This window comes from Squalius cephalus (genome assembly GCF_949319135.1).
Source record: "Squalius cephalus genome assembly, chromosome: 25".
NCBI classification, from domain to species: Eukaryota; Metazoa; Chordata; class Actinopteri; order Cypriniformes; family Leuciscidae; genus Squalius; species Squalius cephalus.
This window is the reverse complement of record NC_137146.1, coordinates 8,544,832-8,565,873: the sequence shown is the minus strand read 5'-3', so window position 1 is coordinate 8,565,873 and position 21,042 is coordinate 8,544,832. Positions and strand designations below refer to the sequence as shown.

Genomic DNA, 21,042 nt, shown 5'->3' with positions numbered 1-21,042 from the left:
TTTATTTAGAAATTTATTTCACAAAATCCAAGACCAAGAACAGACATTTAATCTGGAAAGGCAAGTTATTCAACTACACAGTAGCACACAGAACAACAGGCTGAGTAGGTGTCCGGTATGTTAACGCAACACATTAACAGTTATTCAGCTACACAATAGCATAAAGAACATATACCTGGGAGGCTGAATAGGCTAACTTTACATAAGCCAGCGAGTCCAACAAGCAAGTTACCAGTAAACAAGTTCACGAAGCTCCTGCGATCTCATTCCACATCACTGAATCCATTGAATTGTCTTCATCCTTGGTGTCGCTTCTGAACAACTCCGCCATAGAGCGCCCTCTCACGGCTGTAGACGGTAATGTTTTCATCTCAGTCTAAATTAATTTTGATATACAAGACTATAAGTAGCAGGACCAGCCAAACTATGAAAAAAAAGTGCGACTTATAGTCGGGAAAATACGGTAAAGCTAATATTTAAAAACACTAATAACACTATTAAATGCAATCTTTTGCAAATCTCAAAATGAATGTCCATTTTTCATACTGTACATTATAATGTTGTGATGCCTAAATTCACTTGTAGCACTTAAAACAGTTTATTTTGGTTTTTAGTATTTTATTATTAATTTATATTATTAATTATAAAATTGCTTAGTGTTCTCATGTTATGACTGAGAACCCTTAAATGGCCAGTATTAAAATTCTATGTCGACTTTTCAATTTCAATATCAATGTATTCCTACGAAACTTCTACACTGACTAAATCTATTGAAAATGAAAGAGTGAATGAGAGACTGAGAGAAAGGAGAGAAAAGATTGACAGACATGATAGGTCTTAACTACTTTTAGTCCAGAGAGAAAAGACTGAAAAGCTTGCAGAGATTCAAAGGGTCTTTGTCTGCTTGCAAAGCAATGGTTACCCACAATTCCCTGCACATACTCATAGCTTTCACAGGTGGGTCTTCTTTTTCTTGCAGTGGTCATTGTCTGCAGATGCCATTGAAATGGATTTGCATTTCCAACAATTCAATTATCATGCTCATCGAACAGACCAGTTCACATACCTCCATACTGCAAGATTCCTGCACTGCCTTTAATATGTTAGATCCCAAGTTTCCCCTTTTAAATTTATTATAGCAACGCAGGACAACACCTCAGAACATTTAATAACAGAAGACTGGATGTTCTTGTATTAAGAATGCTTGTTCCCTCGGTTTCTTTTCATTTCGTTCTGAGGAACAACTTCAATAGTGGTTTGATCATGAAGAGAAATGCGTCCGTTTATGGGAACTCTCTTCCTCTGGAGAACAGCTGTGAGGTGACGAATCTGTGACAGTTTTTTCTCAAGTGAAGCAGTACCGGGACATGTGGGTGGGAGCCCCAACCCATCTGTAGCACAACGGAAAAATGAATATTTCAATAGCATTTCATCATCCATTTGCACAAATTCAATCTACTTGTCAATTTAGGCTGTAGTTCACAAAAGCTCCAGCCTTTTCCCAATGGCAATAAAAATCTAGACATATTAAAAACCCACACTCAGGGCCACACCAAGAAATTTAAACAAACACAGTAACACACACTACCAACAAACAACTCTGAGAGTGTCTTCCTCAAGCTCCTTAAAGGGATAGTTCATCAAAAATGAACCTTATGTCATCATTTACTCAACTTCATATCATTCAAAACTTGTATGACTTCCTTTTTAGACAAAAAGCCTGGCCACACTTTTCAAGGTAATGGGACTGACGAGCACTTCTTGAGATCCAGTCGCATAGGTTAACACTTCACTGGGGTGGACGATTAGAAGTCAATAACTTATATTTAAGTCTGTTTCTCACACAAAGCTATCTTGGAATATAGTGCATGAGATGTGCTACTTCTCTGGTACATTTTTGGTCATTTTGGAGCTTGACAGTCCTTATTCATTTTTGTTACACAAACGAGAGCCCAAAATATTCTCCAGAAAAACCTTTTGTGTTCTACAGAGGAAAGTCAGTCATGCAGCTTTGAAATGACATGAGGGCGAGTAAATAATGACAGATTTTTATTTCTTGGTCCCAATCCCTTTAACATCAGCATCCTAAGGTAAAACTCGCTCATAATCTCCTCTACAGTTATTTGGAGAACAGATTATAAAGCAAAAACTGAATCCTTTAGCTGCTTTGGAGACCAGTGGCCCTGTGCTATGTTTAGTTACATAAAAAACTTTGTTACCTAATTGAAAACGGCTGAATAATGCAAAACAGCAGAAGATGAAGTAGTAGACATGATATTCCATCATCCCTCGGGTATGATGTACAGTGCGCAGTCTTGTAATTTACTGGCCTTCAGATGTTTTTTTTTAATTTATTTATGTTTGTGACACTAGAAGCAAAACTCTGACTTGATACTTTTTTCAATCCCTGCCAAGGGATATATCCTGTTGACGTTTCTGCCATTGACAGACAGATAGAGAGATAGATAAATAGATGGTCTTGCACCCAATCTCCTTTTGTGATTTTGAAGGGAGGCAACAGACCATTCATCTTTTCCCACAATTACTCTTCACAGACAGTTTTGGAGGTCAATGTAAATCTTTTCATCAATGTGGTTAGATTTATCTATTTATCACTCCCCTCTCTCTCCCTCTCTTTTTCTCCTTCAATTTCAACATCAACAACAACCCATGGGCATGCTCTCACATCTCAAACCACCAAAAGCCTGAACGGCCTGTTGCCTTTCTGATCCATGTCCAGGTAAGAGCATAAACCAAAACCCACCCACATCCCTCAACTCGCTGCAGGCGAGCCGGTGCTCTCGCCGCCTCCAACACCATGCTGGATATGCGCCTGTTACTGACCTCCATCATAGTATTAATAAATAAAACATGTTCAGGAGAATGTAAATCAGCCTCCAGCAATCTCAACATATATGACCTCACTTCCCCTCAGTGTTCTGCAGGCCCAGTGGAGGTATAAATAGTACCATAAATGGGTAATAATATCTCCAGTGGTGTGTGCATTGGTTTTCCCTCCCTCCCAATCCCGCTAGTAGGGATGGCGAAAACGAAAAAAATTCTTGACCGACCACCGAGCCTCACTAGCCGGTTGAAACCGGTTAACCGATTAGTTTAACCCTCTAAGCGCCAAAGTCGCAAAATTGCGACAAGACGTCATACTTAATAAAACAGGCTGTAGATCCTAATATGGTGTAATATCTCATTTGTATTCCCTACCACTAGATGGCAGACATGTAATACTTCGATTCAAGACCAAAATGACATCATGTTCCTATTTAAAGTGTTGGAGGAAACAGCAGAGCAAGTGAGCGATCGTGTCATTGATGCGGAAGCAGTTCAGTTCACAGCGTCTGAGTAAATTGTGAGATTTGTGAGAGAAAATGGCTAATAAAAACTTGTACTGTGGTCCGTGAGGATGTGTTCAAATGTTATTCGCCGATTCTGACTCTGAAGAGGAATATTTGCCTTTTGGAAATGACGATCGGCCGTCTAATGATCGCGCTTCTCCCGGTACATCTTTGCCGCGCAATGGTGCCGCCCGCGCTTCTCCCGGTACATCTTTGCCGCGCAATGGTGCCGCCCGCGCTTCTCCCAGTACATCTTTGCCGCGCAATGGTGCCGCGCGTGCATCTCCCGGTACATCTTTGCCGCGCAACGTGCCGCACGCGCGCGCATCTCCCGGTACATCTTTGCCGCGCAATGGTGCCGCCGTGCAAGGTGCGAGTGTTCACGAAGCACAAACAGATCATTTTGACCATTTGCCCAACGGGGATGGGGGTGGCAGGGGTGGACGTAAGCTTAGTGTACTCTTTTCCTGATCATTTGGAATGAGGATAAAAAGACAAAAAAAAACAAAAAAAAACCACTCTATATATATTTTTTCCTGAATATTACTGATGAACTGATCCAAAAGTAGGCTACTGTTCACATGTGTTTTACTACTAAAGTATTGTAATATAGTAATAATTTTGTACTTTCTCCTATTTTATTGTTGGTTTCCTCTTATGTAAATAAATTCCAACATCAATTCAATATCTACTATTTCCTGAATATTACTGATGAACTGATCAAAAAGTAGGCTACTGTTCACATGCGTTTTACTATATAGTATAGTAATAATTTAGTACTTTCTCCTGTTATTGTTGGTTTCCTCTTTTCTCATCATTTGGAATGAGGATAAATAAAAATAAAACATGCAAATAAGTTCAAACATCAGTTCAATATCTACTATTTCCTGAATATTATGAAATTCAAGAGGGCCGCCCCCTGATGACGTCATAATATGCAAATTAGATTAGTATTACACCCCATATAAACTTTCAGTCATCCCCAACATTTTTCTAATTTACAGTAGATCTCTATATTTAAGCCCTTTCAAGCCACAAGCTTTTGAAATTTTGATGTCAAAATCCAGCATTTTTTCAAAAAAAAACTTGGCGCCTAAAGGGTTAAAATATGCTAGGCTATTTGAAATAACAGCCATTTTGAGCCGCGCCTGCAATTTCGCAACTCTATCGCATCTCTCTGCCGCTCTGCCTCCCGCTCACACACACACTGCCCCGGCGCCGCCCTTCCACTCACGTCACTTTTTTAAAATCCCGTACAGCGCGAAACATGAGTCCCGCAAACGCGGCGCCGAGGAGCTTGTATGTAATCGGAGGACAAATGGCTCATTAGTTTCAAAATGGTTTGGGTACAAGCTACTACTGTATTTAATCACTGTATCACACAAGTTGCAGCTTACATCTGTGTCATTCTTTTTGGTGAAATGGTCCCACACACTACTTTACACGCTTCATCCTGTCGTCTGCCCTGGCTCTAACCTCGAGTGTTTTAGCCTGTAGCCTTTACTTTTCGCAAACCTTGTGAGCGCGCGAACCCAAACGCTGTGACCTTGCGCCAAATGTTTTTATTGGTTTATTAAGTACAAACAGGTGAGTTATGAAAAATTTAGTGTGAGGGATTTGTTTACTTCACACAAAAAGATCTTGGAATGAGATGGCTAACTGTAGTAGCGTTTAGTCCACTGTCTATAATAGCCTTTAACCGACTACCGACAACTTTGATCGGTTAACGTTGATACGGTCAAACGGTCATCGGTTAACATCCCTACCCGCTAGGTTTATGTTTCAAAATCAGGGAGGTGGGAAGCTTCAAAATATGAGTTTAAACTTTTGTTTTCCCAGCATATGCTCCATCTCCATCGATCTCTCATGTTCCTTCTAGCGTTTAGATGTTTATACATTTTCAACTGTGGGCGCAAGAGGCACATAATCGAAAAATTTGCTGGTTTAAAGCCCTCAACTGCTGCACAGCCAAATATCAGACAACAGCATCCAGATGTCTAATAACACAATGCCAGCCCTGATTTCACGGAATCCAATTCGCACTGGCTGAAGACATCTGCTCAGCAACAACAAGGGTAAACAAAAAAAACCAAACCCTTCAGATTCGAGCCAAATTATCATTTTCCACACGCTCAGCCTTTCCTTTTCTTTATTTAACATCTTCTGGGATAACAGATGCGGTTTGTGCTGAGAATCGGCTGTGTCACAGGTTGGTTCGGATGCCCCGCTGTTGGGGTAATGAAGAGGCATCTCTCCCAGCTCAGTTCTCAGGGCATTAGCAGGGGTGTGGGAAGATTTACGGCATGCAAAAGGAATCAATCTGGTGCAGTGTTGCAGGATCTGTGTCCAGGACTTACTGTAAAGCCAGAAAGCAGCCAGAGGGAGCCTGGAATTACTATACGCGTGTTGACGGGCTGAGCATATTAGAGGCAGTGGGAGGTGAACGTCTGCAAAAGAGTGAATCCAATGAATCAGAACCAACCGTGCTGTTCTATAACAACTACACGGGAACTTTGTTCTTCTCCACTAGAACACATTACCCGGCTCTTCCTCACTGCAGAGCCCGCACCTTAAACATACTCACTGGTAGGGCTGCACGATATTGGAAAAAACAGACATAGTGATGTTTAGTTTTTCTGTGATATATATTGGGATATAAAAACAATTTATAAAAACAAACACCAGATGACTTGAATAGCTCTTGTATTTTATTGTTTGATTAACATTAATGACACAGACAGCAGCAGGTTTATTAGGCTGCTGTCACTTTAAGACCGAATGCATGGATCCTGGTACACATCTGTTTTAGTTGTTTACGTTCACTTAAGCCATAGGCTAAGCGACTGTTTGTGAGGATACTCACAGAGTCAGGCATTTTGACAAAATTTTGCATGTATATGTCCGCTCAAGCCCAAATAGACGTGAAAGAGAACGGAATTCTGTTTTTGCATGCTGTCTACAAAGAAAACAGCACACAAATTCCAAATTGAGTTATATATTTCTTGTGCTTACATTTTTTTAATTGCTTGAAAATTTAAACTGACAGGACCTAAAACACATGCAAATGATTAACTTTAACTCTATGATGGTTAAACTTTGTAATTAATCCACAAATCATGTGCGTTTCAAACTGCGGGGCCTGTTCTATACGAATCACTACGATCCCTATACTTGACATCGCACATGTGACTATCGCGCATGTGCACATTGCAAAATCGATGCAAAATTCTCACTGAAGAAGCAAAAAGGCAAAAAAAATAAAAATAAATCATATTTAAATAAATACAGCTGATTTTTCTCCACAATCAGTGTGGAAAATATGGGGAAAAAGTGTGCAGATTCTGTGCAGGCACAATTATGTGTAACACAGCTTGAGTTGCCCAATGTCACCAATGACGTCCACATGTAGCCAAAAAAAAGAAAAAGAAAAAAACAACAACTCCTCCTACATGAACCACTAAGTGTGCATGTGCAAATATGTTGACATGTGCTTGACAATTCGATAATGAAATCCCACTGGGAACCACCATTTGGTCACAGCTTTGATTCTGTCATCGTTCCCGCACAAACTGCTCTCCTTCATCACCCGTTTTCACATATTTCATTAAGACCACTTTTAATGAGGGTATCTCAGCTAGCACGAGCTGAATCTCCGCAGTCGGCCTGCGTCCTGCCGACCATTCAGTAGAAAAAGACAGATTGCACGTCATTGTCATAATAGGCCCCAGGGCTATTATTAGACCGCCTTGAAATGGGCCTCCAGATTCGGAATAGACTAAAAATACAGGGGAAAGTGTGAGACGGTGACCAGTAGCTACTTGAAACATCCAGACACACAGAAACAGGCACACAATAATCCATAGTTGTCCTTCAGACTCACTCGAGACCATCAGGCCATAATTAAAGAGTGTCTCCTGCTAACCACTCATTACCTTGTAATTTGCCCTTGTAGAGCATCAATCTAGTGCAAGACGGCAGGACGGCCCATTTCCTGAGCGCACCGGTATAGATCTGAAGACGTGCTAAGTGAGATGTCATTCAACTGCAGACATCTCACACACCGAGACAAAGGAGGGCAAGGAAATCAAAAGGTCATGGCAAAATGTTTGAATTAAAAATGAAAAAGCACGACTGTCATTATTGCCAACATAAATTCCTCATCCCCCTAATGTCCTTGATGCTATTTGAGAACGACAGGAACACAGATCATGAGAAACTCTTTTATTGTGTGGTGAAGTCCGTATATGTTTGCTTCGGTTTAAGCCTGCTTTTCCCGAAGGGAGTAACTGATAACATTTCTCTCCCTAGTAGAATACAATGATCAGCTACTAAATCCCCATCTTGCGGGCTTCGCTTTCCCTGAATTCAATTTCATACAGCACTGAGTCCCGGCAAATGATGTGAACATCAGTCATCTAGTCACTGAGGCAAGCGCAGGGCGTATTCGAGCAGGACTTTTTGCCATTAAAAGTGTGACGCATTTGTAAGCATCAATTTCAACTTTCATGCTGAATAAGACATTAAAGTGTTTCTCGGTTTGGTACAGACAAGAGTTTCATATTTAAGAAAAAACTTTCAAGTTTGTTAAAACCGAGGCCCGACTAAGCCTTTTCCGTAACACTGTAGGGATCAAAAAGAATTGGACCCTAAACTAAAGTGTTTCCGATAACGGTTTTCTATGTTTTTGATTCACTAAAATGAGCCGACTCATAAGATTCATACATTCAAGAAACTGGTTGCACAGTATGTTTCTGATTCACAAAAAATAACTGACTCATTATATGAATTAATTTAGGAATCAAACTATACTGGGCGGTGTTTCCCAAAAGCAACGTAAGCCTAAGTTAATCGTAGAACAATTGCCACCAATGCTCTCTACGATCCACTTAGGCTTACGATGCTTTTGGGAAATACAGCCATGGTTGTGCTGCATTACTAATTTTTTTATACAAGACATTCCACGACCCTAAAAAACTGATTCAACACGTTCAAATGGTGAAAACGTGCTCTGACCAACGACAACAGACGCCGACAGGGGTAACACACTGACCTGACAAAACCTGTTGCCGTTGGTCGGCGTCTGTCAGTTCAGTGTGAATTGGCATGAAGACGTTTCTATGTTCCCAACCCTTGTGGTCCAAAAAAAATGCATCATCGTGGATGTTTTTTTTTGTATGAAATTACCCCATGTCAACACAGGAACCAACTGTCTGTCTCCATCTCATGAGAGAGAGAGAGAGAGACGCAATGGCCCAGCACACATCGCTAAAGAGATTAGCATAACTCCATGGTTTTCTTCGGAGACAACGGCCTCTAATCCCTCGCTGATCTGATTGGATTAACACACTAAGGCTGTCCCAGCTCATATGGACGTGGCTGTGCACTATGCTATCATGCAATGTACAGTCACTGACACAGCTAATGTCCCAAAGTTCAGGTGTATCCTCTGACCAGCTAACCTTAATACTGAGCTTTACCACAATCATGAAAGGCTTTGAACTTTGCAAACACCACATCCAATTCAATGTGCAACGGCCAAGAAATGTGCAATTGATGGACCGCCATTGATTATGTTTTTCATGTGGTCAGTTAACCAAATCCAAATGCATCGTAAAAACGCCAATGGTTGTTCAGACAGAGATGCATTAACAAAATCTGTTTTGAATCTAATTTCAATATCTGTTCAGAGTTCAGACTACAAAAAACGAAACGCATTTGAGTTTGAGCGAAGAAAAAATCTATTATATTCCACATTACTCGAAGAATTATGTCCAATTTACCTCAAATGTATCGTAAAAATCAAACAGTTTGGTTGTTGGAATGAATAAGCTCCAATGCGGACATCAAAATTCAACATGAGACTGATAGACCATGAGGACCAGAAAAGGGGCTGAATGAGTGATATCAGTGAAAAATCAGAATAATATCAGCTCTACACTGGTATGGTATCTCTTAAGATAAATCAACGTGAGAACGAGTGAGGTTGAAGAGAAAAGTCCTCCAATTACCTCCAAAGTGTGTCTGAGTGGCTCTCACTGAACCGTGAGCCATCACAGCCTGACAGTATCTGATTCAATTTAGCGACAAAACTCCTGCTTCTCATCGCCGCTACAGACCACCGCTCATCCAGAGCTCATCCAGTTTCATGCCTGCTACAGGAAATCCATGCCCAGACTTCTGCATTAAACTCGCATGCCAGGTAACCACAATTTATATACTTTCCCAGCATCATTTTACTACGCAAGCAACACAAAAGAATATGGTCATAATTGTGCAGTTTTACATTAAAGGAGACATTTCAGTCATGCTCGCAGAGAAGAACAGAGAGAGAAAAGCTATGAAGTGGTAAGAAAGAGCAGTAGATACAGTGAGGGAGGTAATGAGCACAACAAAAAAATAAGAGCAGGGGAAAGTCTGAGAGAATTTGGCCCTAATTTGTCTCAGCGGACAGGTAGTTAGTGGCTTACCGCTGGCCTGTTCCCTCACAGGCTGCTGTCCTGTCTCTCTGGCTCACAGTAAATCACATCCTGCAGCCAGCACCACTACTATTACCAGTCCACACACCTTCTTCAAGATTACACCAGTGCGGCAAAGAGGATTCACCCCGTCAGAGTCTATTTATAACCTTTGTGACCCCTCGGTCTCATTGATCATTGTATTAATTTTTCAGCTTGTTATGTTCAGCCGTTAGGCCCTACCAGTATATGCCAAAACTACGTTATTATAATTTTTTTTTTTGCAAGCAACATATAAACTACAATTTTTTTTTTATATATTATTTTTTACCGGTGCCCAAAAGGCTAAAAAATGTGCTAAAAATGGCATAAAAATCTTTATGAATCCTTTATATTATATTTATATCATAAATATATTTGTATAGGACCATGTGACACTGAAGACTGGAGTAATGGCTGCTGAAAATTCAGCTTTAACATTACAGGAATAAATTACATTTTAAAATCCGTTAACATACATAGAAAACAGTAATTTTTCATACTTTCAATAACAATAGAATAAATCTTAGACTCCAAACCCCCCAATAAATAAATAAGCCCTCAAAAAAGCAAATAAATAAACCACACCTCAATCCTACACTAAGCCAAAAACCTTCTCAAAAAATAAAAAAATAAAAAAGTATAAACCATTACAAAAAATTTATGATTTACGTAAGATTAAATTACAGAATTAATAATTTTCCCATTTTAAAGTTTATTATTTTTAGGCTAAACTAAAGTGATGAAGTCCTTTTAAATTAGTTAAATAAATTTGATGGAATTGAACAGATTAAATTATTCGTGTTGATTAAATACAATAAAATCAACTCAATTAGGCCATCCTTAAAAATATCTTGGTTTGCCGTAACAGCAAAAAAAAAAAAAAAAAGGTCGGTTGGTCGGTCTATATATTTTTTTTTCGAGATTCGATGTAAAAAAAAAAGTACAATTTTGGTCAAATTTGCATATCGGGACTTCACTGACAGTTTTCCAGAACTTCGTGCTATATATATATTAAATAACAATTAGAAAACCTGTATAAACTGAACACCAAAGAATAATATTATAGCGGTAATATTATAGGCCTATTCATGTAACGGGAGCGCTGCCAATAACGCACCTAAGCTGTCAGAATTGGGAAAAGTGATGATTATTAGTATGTCAAATCAAGGAGACATTTCAATTGTTTATTAATAAACAAGTGTTTTCTGTGACAAAGATGAAGTTGATGATGCTGACGCGATCTTCGCAGTAGCCTAGTGAACGCGCCAGAGAGAAATGCACATTTCATTACATAAGCAGAGAGCAGTCTGTTTTCTTTCATTTTGAATTGTTTTGTTTAAAAGTGTACATTTCATGCTTTTTTATATATAGGCCTATATATATGTCTCAGGTCTGTGAGGCAAGTAGCTTATACGCTGAGTTTCGGTTCATTTAAGAGACCAGCTCCAGTTCACGCGCCGGCGACTCCGTGTCCTGATTATATTGCCTTATTTAGCCTACCTCTTATTTATTAAATACATGAAATTGGTTGATGAAACATTGATCAAAATTAAGATACAATTAATACAAAACGAAATTCACTTTAAAGACAGACTTTCTACAAAAACAAACTTAATGAAGTGGTTAAAATCATGTCTGCCTACTCCATTTGTCTTCCGATATTTTCGGGATCATCTTATCTTATTCATGCTATTCACTTTTCATATAATCAACATGAAATTTAAAAAATAAATATTATTTTATTTAAACATGAATATGAAACTAAATCGTTTTTTAATGACTGTGGGCTACAACACAGGCCTATTAGACAGTAGCCTACAGAGAAATTTACTGTCGGAGCGTTGCCGGTGAGCATGTGGGGGGAGAGATACAATTTTCGATCAATCATCGAATTTTATTTTGCTTGATATGCCCATTCTTAATATTTGGTGTTTTAAATGCCTGTTTGAGATCTCTGTGAAGTTTTAATTGCCGCTTTCAGAGCGGTCACGTCCGTAACATTGTTTCTTCCTCATAAATGCGAACACGAAAAATAAAATAAAATGAATAGGCTATAAATTATGTTCTGTGGAGAGCCAATCCCTCTTCATCCGGTGGGTATAATAGCCTACTTTTGGTTTGCGCAGTGTAATTCATAGAATTAGCCTACTAAAACATATTTTTCGTGGATCTGAGTGTCGCGATTTCGCTTTCATTTCGCATAGGCCTACAGCCTACACAGCCCTTATAATCATAGATGACGCCACGGGTTTTTATTTAAAAGGAAGAGCGTAGCCTACGTTTGTAGCCTATATGTAGGCCTATTTATTCACAATAAAATATAATTAATATCATTTTATTGCATTTGTATTAGTTGTTTGAAGAGTAAAAAAAAAATCGGTCGGTCTTAACGCAAGTTTACAATCGGCAAGTCGGTCGGACTAAAAGGGAAAAAAAATAAATAATTGGGTCGGACCTAAATTGACTGGGTCGGTCGGGTTACGGCAAACAAGAATATTTTTAAGGATGGCCTTAATTAAATATCCTATGAACCTAAAACTATCCATTAACATTTTTACATCTCTAAAGTTGTTCATTTGAAATACTACATTTCAGATGCTATTTATATGTTGATAATGATGCAGATGTCGTTCTAAAAACACACATGCCAGAACTACATATAATGACAAATAGAAACGCCAACAGACATTTCTGTTCTATTATTACGTTATTACAGTCTCCATTAGTTTTAATACACAAATTGCTTTATTCATACAGTAGGCTAGGCCTACATCTTCGACTGAAACCTATTAGTCAGTGAAAGTCTTCCAGAAATAGCCATTTGACTCTAGTGGGCTAAGTATTCATCACAAAACGTCACAAGCACCATGAATACTGCAAAGCAATTCATAATAAACCTATGCTGCACATTAGTTTCATAAAAATCAGGCTGAAGATTTGCTGTACTGATTATTATCAGCATTTATGTCCAGAACAAATCCTCTTATAATCATTCAAGCTACAAAGAGACCTTACCTAGACATAATATCCCTGAACAGTTCCCAGTGGAGCCCGAGACCCAAATTTAGCACAAAAGCAGCTCTGTCTAAATCTATGTCACCATCCCGCCTGATCCAGATCTATGACAGCCAACGTTTCATCACATCTCCACTTTGAACTGCACATCATCAGCCCAGAAAGCAGAGAGGTGTGGTGCTACTTAAATTACATACAGATTAATAAAAAACATTATTGCAACATAATCTTATTATCTGATAACGGTAAGGTTTATATGGACGCCGGCCCTGCATTTAAACAGCAGTTTCCTATATAATCGTAAAGATAAGCAACTCTCATGACATGCAGACGATGTAAACAGTCTGTTGCCAAGGGCTACAGACAGATTGGACTTAAAGCTGTCAATAGCTGCTTGCTTAGGTGAAAACTAACATGGTGTGTGTGGGTGATGGATTAAGCACAGGGCAGAATGCAGTGTTCTTCAAAACGCTAAGTATTAAACTTTAGCAATGTCCACAGTTTGTGCTATTGGCACGATTAATACCCCAATAATTTGACTTGTTGAATACTATTTTGAAATTACAATTTACTGTGAAACTGTGAGTTTTCTCAAATATTTTAAAGGTTGTTTGAAGCTGTTCTGCTTATACTAACTTGTACTTGCATTTCCTGTATAGGCCTTCATCACAGTCAGCGTCTTCACAACCGGCTCCGATTAGTAGCGTAAGCGAATTTCCGCCTGCATTATTGTCAATGGACGGACGCCAGTTTTGAGAAGAAAATTCAAATAAACTAATTTAATCAAACATCAATATTTAAAACTGTTTATATAGACCCTATGTATGTCATCTTTTATTTTATTGTGTCACATTATTTGAGACGCGATTGAGGTTAACGGGCAGCACGCAGCTCAAGTTACTGCCAGAGGAATTATCGGACTGATTTAATTTGGTTTTTAAAGCTATTTTCTTTAATTTTGCATTATATTACCACCAATGTTTGTCTACACTACATTATAATGCTATCAAATCATTACACTCAAACACGGAGTATATAGCTCAAACCAAACCGTCACTAAAATTTAGTGAATTGTGCATGGGCTGGAAACACCCCTTTATTTAAACAACTTCAATTTGATCTAATTATTGATGATTGCATTGTGAAGGAAGTGCGTCAAAAAATGCGAACATTATTGTTTAATACAATAAGTTGAATACAATAATTATAGTAATCTTGCAGTTCTCTAATAAAATAAGGTGGTCAGACTCTAAAGTATTGCGCATACAAGCGCTCCCCTTTAAATAAGGTCTCACAAAATCCTGTGGGAAAAACTGAATATTATTCCTCTATGTTTTTTCTTGTTTCACAATACTCAAATTAATGATTGTAAAATGAGATTGATGTCTTTAGAAGAAGTAGGCCTGTCTGTGCTGAATTTGACATCACAACAATCCCGTGCTATGGGCACAGCCATTGATACAGGCTACAGCGGAAGTTTTTTACACTACTATTTGAAGCTTGAAGCTTGAACCTGAACACGGTAGTGTGATAAAGGTCTATTACGAACACAAGATACACAAAGAATTCATAGACAGTCACAAATCACAAATGAGTCATTTACACAACACCTCTCCATGCAACTGCATGAGATGTTAATACAGTAGTGCACAGACGGTAGACCCCATACTATCAGTTACAACATTTTCCTCAAGTGCAACTAACCTTATTCTATTTCTGGTTGAGTCTCAAATTGCTCTCCTTCTCTCATCGGCGTACACACACACACACACACACACACACACACACACACACACACACACACACACACACACACGTCATTAAGACGTTACCCAGGGGAAGGACAGATAATGAGCCTTTACTCTGAATTTTATGATAATCTTAACAAGCAACTGCCCCCACCATAAAACACATTAGAGAAGGAGGTTCAACTTCTAGTAGAATGTAGTATACATTGTAGTATAGTGTTTTTATAAAAAAGTAGATTAACTTCAAGTGAGAATTAGATGATGGCAAACATAATCTAAATGAAAAAATAAAAAATATATTATAATAGTCTGATAACTGATATAGTACTGATATATTGTGCATACCATCAATTTCATTAGCATGTGAACACATTTCTTAATATGCATTTACCTCTTTTAAAACGTTCCTAGAGATTTTAACTTAACTTCAGGGTCACATTATCTCTGTATTAAAACCCAGTGAATTGTGTACTATAAAGCACTTTGTAGTCACTGAACACATGGCGATTCCATCTTGAAAACATGTCAACAGCAGGGGAGTGTGAACGGCGCTCTACTTGTTTAAGTGTAACTGTGGCTGATGGTGTGGGGCCGTTGAGACCAGCCAGTAACAACTCATGGCTCTCTTGGTAGTGCGAGTCACTTAGGCCTGTGCATCAAGGCATATGTGATGCACTCAGCCAGCGGGATACCTATTAGGCTAGTTGGGCCAGCTTTTAAACCCTCTCTTTCAGTTATTGGACATAACCATCCATGAAATTTCCAATTTTCATCAGCCTAGCCTACAGCTGACAGAATGTGGCCATTCAATGGTTGAGAAACCTGTGGATCTAGAAGGTCTTGACTGAAAAGTGCAGGTTTTTCCAAACATCATGTCAATTAGAGGTTCAAGAGGTTAACTGGCCATTTGCTAAACATACACTGGAATGCTCAGTCATTCCACAAAGTTCCCCGGCAGAGTAAAAAAAAAAAAAAATCCTTTAGAAAACCACCTGGGAAAGTGAAAGGCAAGGCAAGTTCTAGGATGACTTTTCCTTGCACTTAGTAACTCTGAAACATGAGTCACAGTATCCATTATCACATTTAGTCCCAGTGATTTTTAAACGCACAAAGTCGTCATGAAAGATGTCTTTTTAAGCTGTCCAGAATAGCAAGATATCAGCATGTTATTTCAGCTCTCCCTGCAGGCCTGCTAAAACACACCCCATTGTGCGTCTGAGTTAACTGGTTACACAGCTGGAGAGCTTCCTTGTGTATAAACTGAAACTGCTTTGGTGTTTTCTAGTCATTGTGACAATAAACACAACTGAGCCACTTCATTTTGTGATCAGCTTAAAAAATTGACATGCAGGACAGAAATAGGGGTGATATAGCTTACTGGTTAAAACTCTAAAATGAAACCCTGTATAGGTTCAAGCCCTGCATGGGGTGGTGGAACCACAGTTTCCACCAAAATACCATAGTTATGTAAGACTGGAAAAACTGGAAAAGAGGGCAACTCTCTGAGAGAACTAAGGAAATTAACATTTGAACTCTTGTGCACCATTCGAGACGGAAGTCTCACCTCAGAATCATCCTAATCTACATCTCTTTCCCTCTTCCCCCATTCCTTCTCTCTCATGCTGAGATCACCAAAATTCACCCAAGAATCTATATGGTTTAATGTGAATAATTATCATACAGTATTACACGTTTGGTAGGGGTGGGAGAAAAAATCGATTCTTAGATGCATCGCGATGCGGACGTGGACGATTCTGAATCGATTCACAAATGTCAAAAAATCGATTCTCTAAAAAAATTTTTTTTTTCTTTTCTAATAACGTAATATTGACGGAACGCAAAAGGCGGAACTCTAAGCGGACGTGCAGTGCGCGTGCAGTCTGTGGCGCGCACATAACAGACGCATGACGGCTGAGCGCCAAATTCGAACGGCACCCTCTTCGTTAAAAGCTAACGTATGGAAAATTGGCAATTTCATTGTTACCTATTTAGTATTTTTTGTATGAGAGCTGCCTTCAGTATTTAGTTTTCTCATCAATATACTGTAAACCGATCTGTTATACGTAGCCTACTTTATACTGCCCTGCAATATGTGCAATGCCAGTCACAAAAAGTTTAATTTTAACTGTGCTCTCTGCAGATGTTCATTCACTTGCTGTTTTTGATTGTGGTATACAGCAAACATTTCAAGTCATAACTCTTTATTATTTAGTTGTGTATAAGAGCGGCTTTGTATGTTACTAATTATTCAGAATATGCGTAAGTCCACAAGCATTATATGAGAGCTGCTGGTACATAATTCTATATTTTTGAACGAAAACTGTTTGTGATTTTGCTACAGCAAAATGTTTTTTTTGTCTGAAGGATTATATTGCTCATTGGAAATAACAAGAGGATGTTGGTTAGAAGTCTATTATTAAATGCTAGAGATTCAGAATATGCTGAAGTTTGTATTTATTTACTACAAGTACACTGCTAGTACAGGCACACATTTATTTTCCTGTTGGTTCTTTGCAATGTTCAAATCACTTCCATTTGTTTTATTAATAAAATTAATATAGGAAGATGCAAGTAAGTTCGTTATGGGTCATCATAAATACTTTGCTTTAAAAGTACCAAGTAAGTAAAAAAAAAAAATAAAAATCGTTAATAATCGATAATCGTTACCCTCTGAATCGTAATCGAATCGAATCGTGAGGTGCCTAGAGATTCCCACCCCTAATGTTTGGTATCATTTGAAAGGTCTCATTCCCAAAGAAGTAAACCAAAAGGTATTAAGGTGTTTAAGAGTTTAGAGATAACTTGCACACGGAGGAGGGTGTGTCTTCCAGGCAAATGGCATCCTGCTCCCAAAAGGTGTAAAATCTGAATGCAAATTCCCATTGTTAGCAAATGTTTCCATGTGAAAGAAGTTTCCGTTTATATAAAGAAATGCAACAAGATGCTCAGGGCGATTTGTAGCTCAAATTAGCCCGTGATGCTGAGAGTGGCCAAGACTCTCAGCATCATGTATTTTCTAATGTCAGGTTTGCATCTTTTCTCTTTATTCCAGAGCATTTGATGTTTTGTATTTATTATCTTTGAACTGATTATGAAATTGACATGATACATTTACCTGACATAATAAATTGTTACATTTGATTTTATTCCGACTGACTCTGAAATTGTTTTCCCAAGCAGATTAAACGGATTCGTATGTTACAGCAAGTTTTGCGTCAGATTAGTGATGACTAATATTTGGCACTAATTCAAGTGTACGTGTTTTGGAAAGACAAAAAGTGAATTTCCGTTTAGGGCAGCAAAAGTGATGCTTGACCAACCTAAATCTAGGTGTGTCTTACCTCCGTTTTAATTTAATGTTACTTTAGTTAAGTGTACGTGGGAAACCACGGCATGGCCAATCCAAAGCTATTATAAGACAAGTAAAGTAATTTGACTATATCTGTAGTAGTGGCCATACCTCTGCTGAAGTAAACGTTACTTTAATCTCAAGTGTATGCAATCATGGGGGCTATACCAAAGTATCTTTGATTGTGTAAGCGTGAAAGCGACCAATCTCAGGTATATAGCAATTACCTCTGTTTAGTGATCGAAGCTGGTGAGATTGTGATCGTGAGTGAGACCCACATTAAACAAGGCGTGAGGACCTCTGAGTGACATAGCTTCCTAATATGAACAGATAAAATATAAGTAAAGAGTTAACTAGAACAATCCAATGTAGGCCTATTGCTTAACTATTATATAATTGACCAATAACCAATTGGCAATCTAACTTAAATTCGAGGTCGTGATTAAATGGAGTCAGATCAAAGCTTAAATGGAATTAAATTACTTTGCCACGCAGAAAGACAGTAGCCTAACACGCAGAGACCTTCACCCAAAGGACTTGTGATACCACTTTCATCAAAAATATAAACTAAATAAGAAAAAGTTCTGATAGTTCCAAATACAATTTTGCAGAAACTATGGGACATTTTCATAGAAATTAAAGACAAGTTTAAACTCAAAGGGATGGAGCAATAAACTAACTATTACTACTGTGCCACTGAGTAATACATTTTTCTTTAGGTCAAGTTCAAGGGACTAAATAAAAGTTTCAACTTGATGTAATATTCCATGAATAATTTTTTTTTTTTTTTTTTTTTAAATGTCATAATGACATCATCATCTCTTCAGGATGTAAACGCTTTAAGGACAAGTGTCAAATGAGTTGTCAGTAGGTCTTAAATAGTCAGTCCTGTAACCATGATACATAGAGTAAACAACTGATTATTAAAAATATGGACATATCAAACGTGAGAATTAAATCTTTCTAACATACGACTTGTAGTGCCACTACCTTGGCTTGAACACATGACCAATGGCTAAATTAACTAAAAGCTGTCAACTATTTCCCATCAGCCTTTTCAAAGACACAGCAATAGCCTACTACATCTCAATATGGCAATATTTTATTAGGCTATAGGTCCCAGAGACTACTACAGATGAAAATTATCTATCTAAATCATATTTTTTTTGTCTGATTAAATGTTTTTAAAAAACAAAATACGTCAAAATCACTTTTTAAAATTTTTTTAAAACGTGGAATGTCCCTTTCAACTCTTACAGCATAACTTCGGTAAAACAAATGAGGAAACACCATCCCCGCATCGAAGCAGTAAACGAAAAAAAAAAAAAAAAAAAAAATGAAGCGATATTGCCCATACGAAACTCATTCGGAACAAATGTAACGGATTCCAGCATGTTTTTCCTTCGTGAAACTGATACTTTAAGCTTGACTGGGTAAACGGCGACTTGAACGTTTTCTAAGCGAGAACTAATAGGCTACAGAAATTCTGTTGTTTACACACGACTGGAGATTTACTGAGGCGATTTTACACAGAAAAACAGTTTCAAACCTTAATGTTATCTATACAGGCAACGATAAACCCAAAATTTGACTTACGCTCTCAGAGTAACTCTTCGCGACACTGAATGTTTTGAAAACCTTGAGATTTTCAGCAGGGTCAAACAAACAAACTCACCTCATTTTTTTCGACATGCTCTCTTTTTTGTTGAGAACTCCCGGGACGCAGTTGGTGAGCTCGGTCCAGTCCGCATGTAAACCGCAACTCCAGCCGGTGGAGAACCGAGAAAACAGCCAGGTCTCCTTTCGGTTCGGACGGTAGCAAGTACACTTCTTCTGCCCCGGTCTACAATCACACGGAAGCTCCAGTCGAACATTTTGGACCAGGTGTCTCCCGAAGGTGGTCCCGCCGGTCTTTTGGATGTGGAGAAACACAATCACGTCTTCTCCCTTGATTTCGAAATCGATATTGCGCTCTAGATCTTTAATGGGGAAGTAGTACTTTTTCACATAGTGCGGATCCGGAGTGGGGAAAATGGTCATGTCCTCTTCGCCGAGAAGGTACCCGTGCGGGGAGCCGAAGTTTATCACCCCGGGAGCCACGTACTGGTACAAAATCAGCATGAAGAAGACCGATCCGACGACGATCAACAGAAATTTACTGGTCCTTTCAACCATGTTCCTTTCCGTGTCGTTCATTTGTTATCATTTCTCAGACAACAACAGTCCGCGGGGCTTCTGTGGTGGCTTGCACCCTTCGCGTCTCTTCGTAGACAGATCATCATAGGTCCACTTAAGAGTTCGGGATCTCGAGACAATGTGTGCTTGGATACATTACATCCACATTTCGACCGGTCCTATACCTGTCGAAAATCCAGATCAAATCCGTTCACGGGACCCGTGCTGCAGATGAAGGCACAGCAGCCCTCAGACCTCGAGTTGTTGAGTCCTCTGTGAAGCGACTAGTCAGAAAATACCTCCCTTGTCTCGTATAATTATTCTAAACAGCGACACCCACTTTCCCCCACACACATCAAGCTCTCACTAGTAACTGTGAGGAAATGGGCTTTAATGCTTCGTTTGGAGTTCCCGTTTGCAGTTTATTTTTTGAAAAGCAAAAAAAAAAAAAAAAAAAAAAAAAAAAAAAACATAATGTTGACTATTTCATTATTATTACTCTGTTACATTTTTAATGCCAGATATCGCGAAATATAATGATACCTTTTAAAACTTTTTCTTTGAAAAATTCTACAGAACCCCTGAGTAGACACTTGGTTAAAAAAAAAAAAAAAAAGATTATTAATATTTTCCATTAAGTCGACTCTAATAATAAACTATTTAATGTTTTATGGTGCACACACAAGCTAATTGAAAATAAGCAATTCGCCTCATGCCAGTGCATGGAGCACAAATAAATTCCGTACGAGAACCAAAACATCAATCCTGTAGTAATTGAGGAGATTTAGTTAGCACCGCTGATCCACACAGAACTGATAGGGGGCGACACAGAGGAGTACGACGGCTGACAATGGAATATTGTAAATTTCCTCCATACGTATGAATACCCCGGTAGGTTGGGATAAGAT

General features: G+C 38.6%; 1 protein-coding gene across 1 annotated transcript in view; it reads right to left on the bottom strand.

The window, feature by feature from the left end:
- hs6st1b (heparan sulfate 6-O-sulfotransferase 1b) overlaps window positions 1-20,474 on the bottom strand; it is a 50,975-nt gene extending 30,501 nt beyond the window's left edge. The window contains exon 1 of the mRNA XM_079863531.1: window positions 19,635-20,474. Within this exon, the coding sequence (XP_079719657.1) occupies window positions 19,635-20,155 (521 nt within the window). The 5' untranslated portion in view covers window positions 20,156-20,474. The remainder of the gene's footprint in view (window positions 1-19,634) is intronic.
- Between the last annotated feature and the right edge of the window lie 568 nt (window positions 20,475-21,042).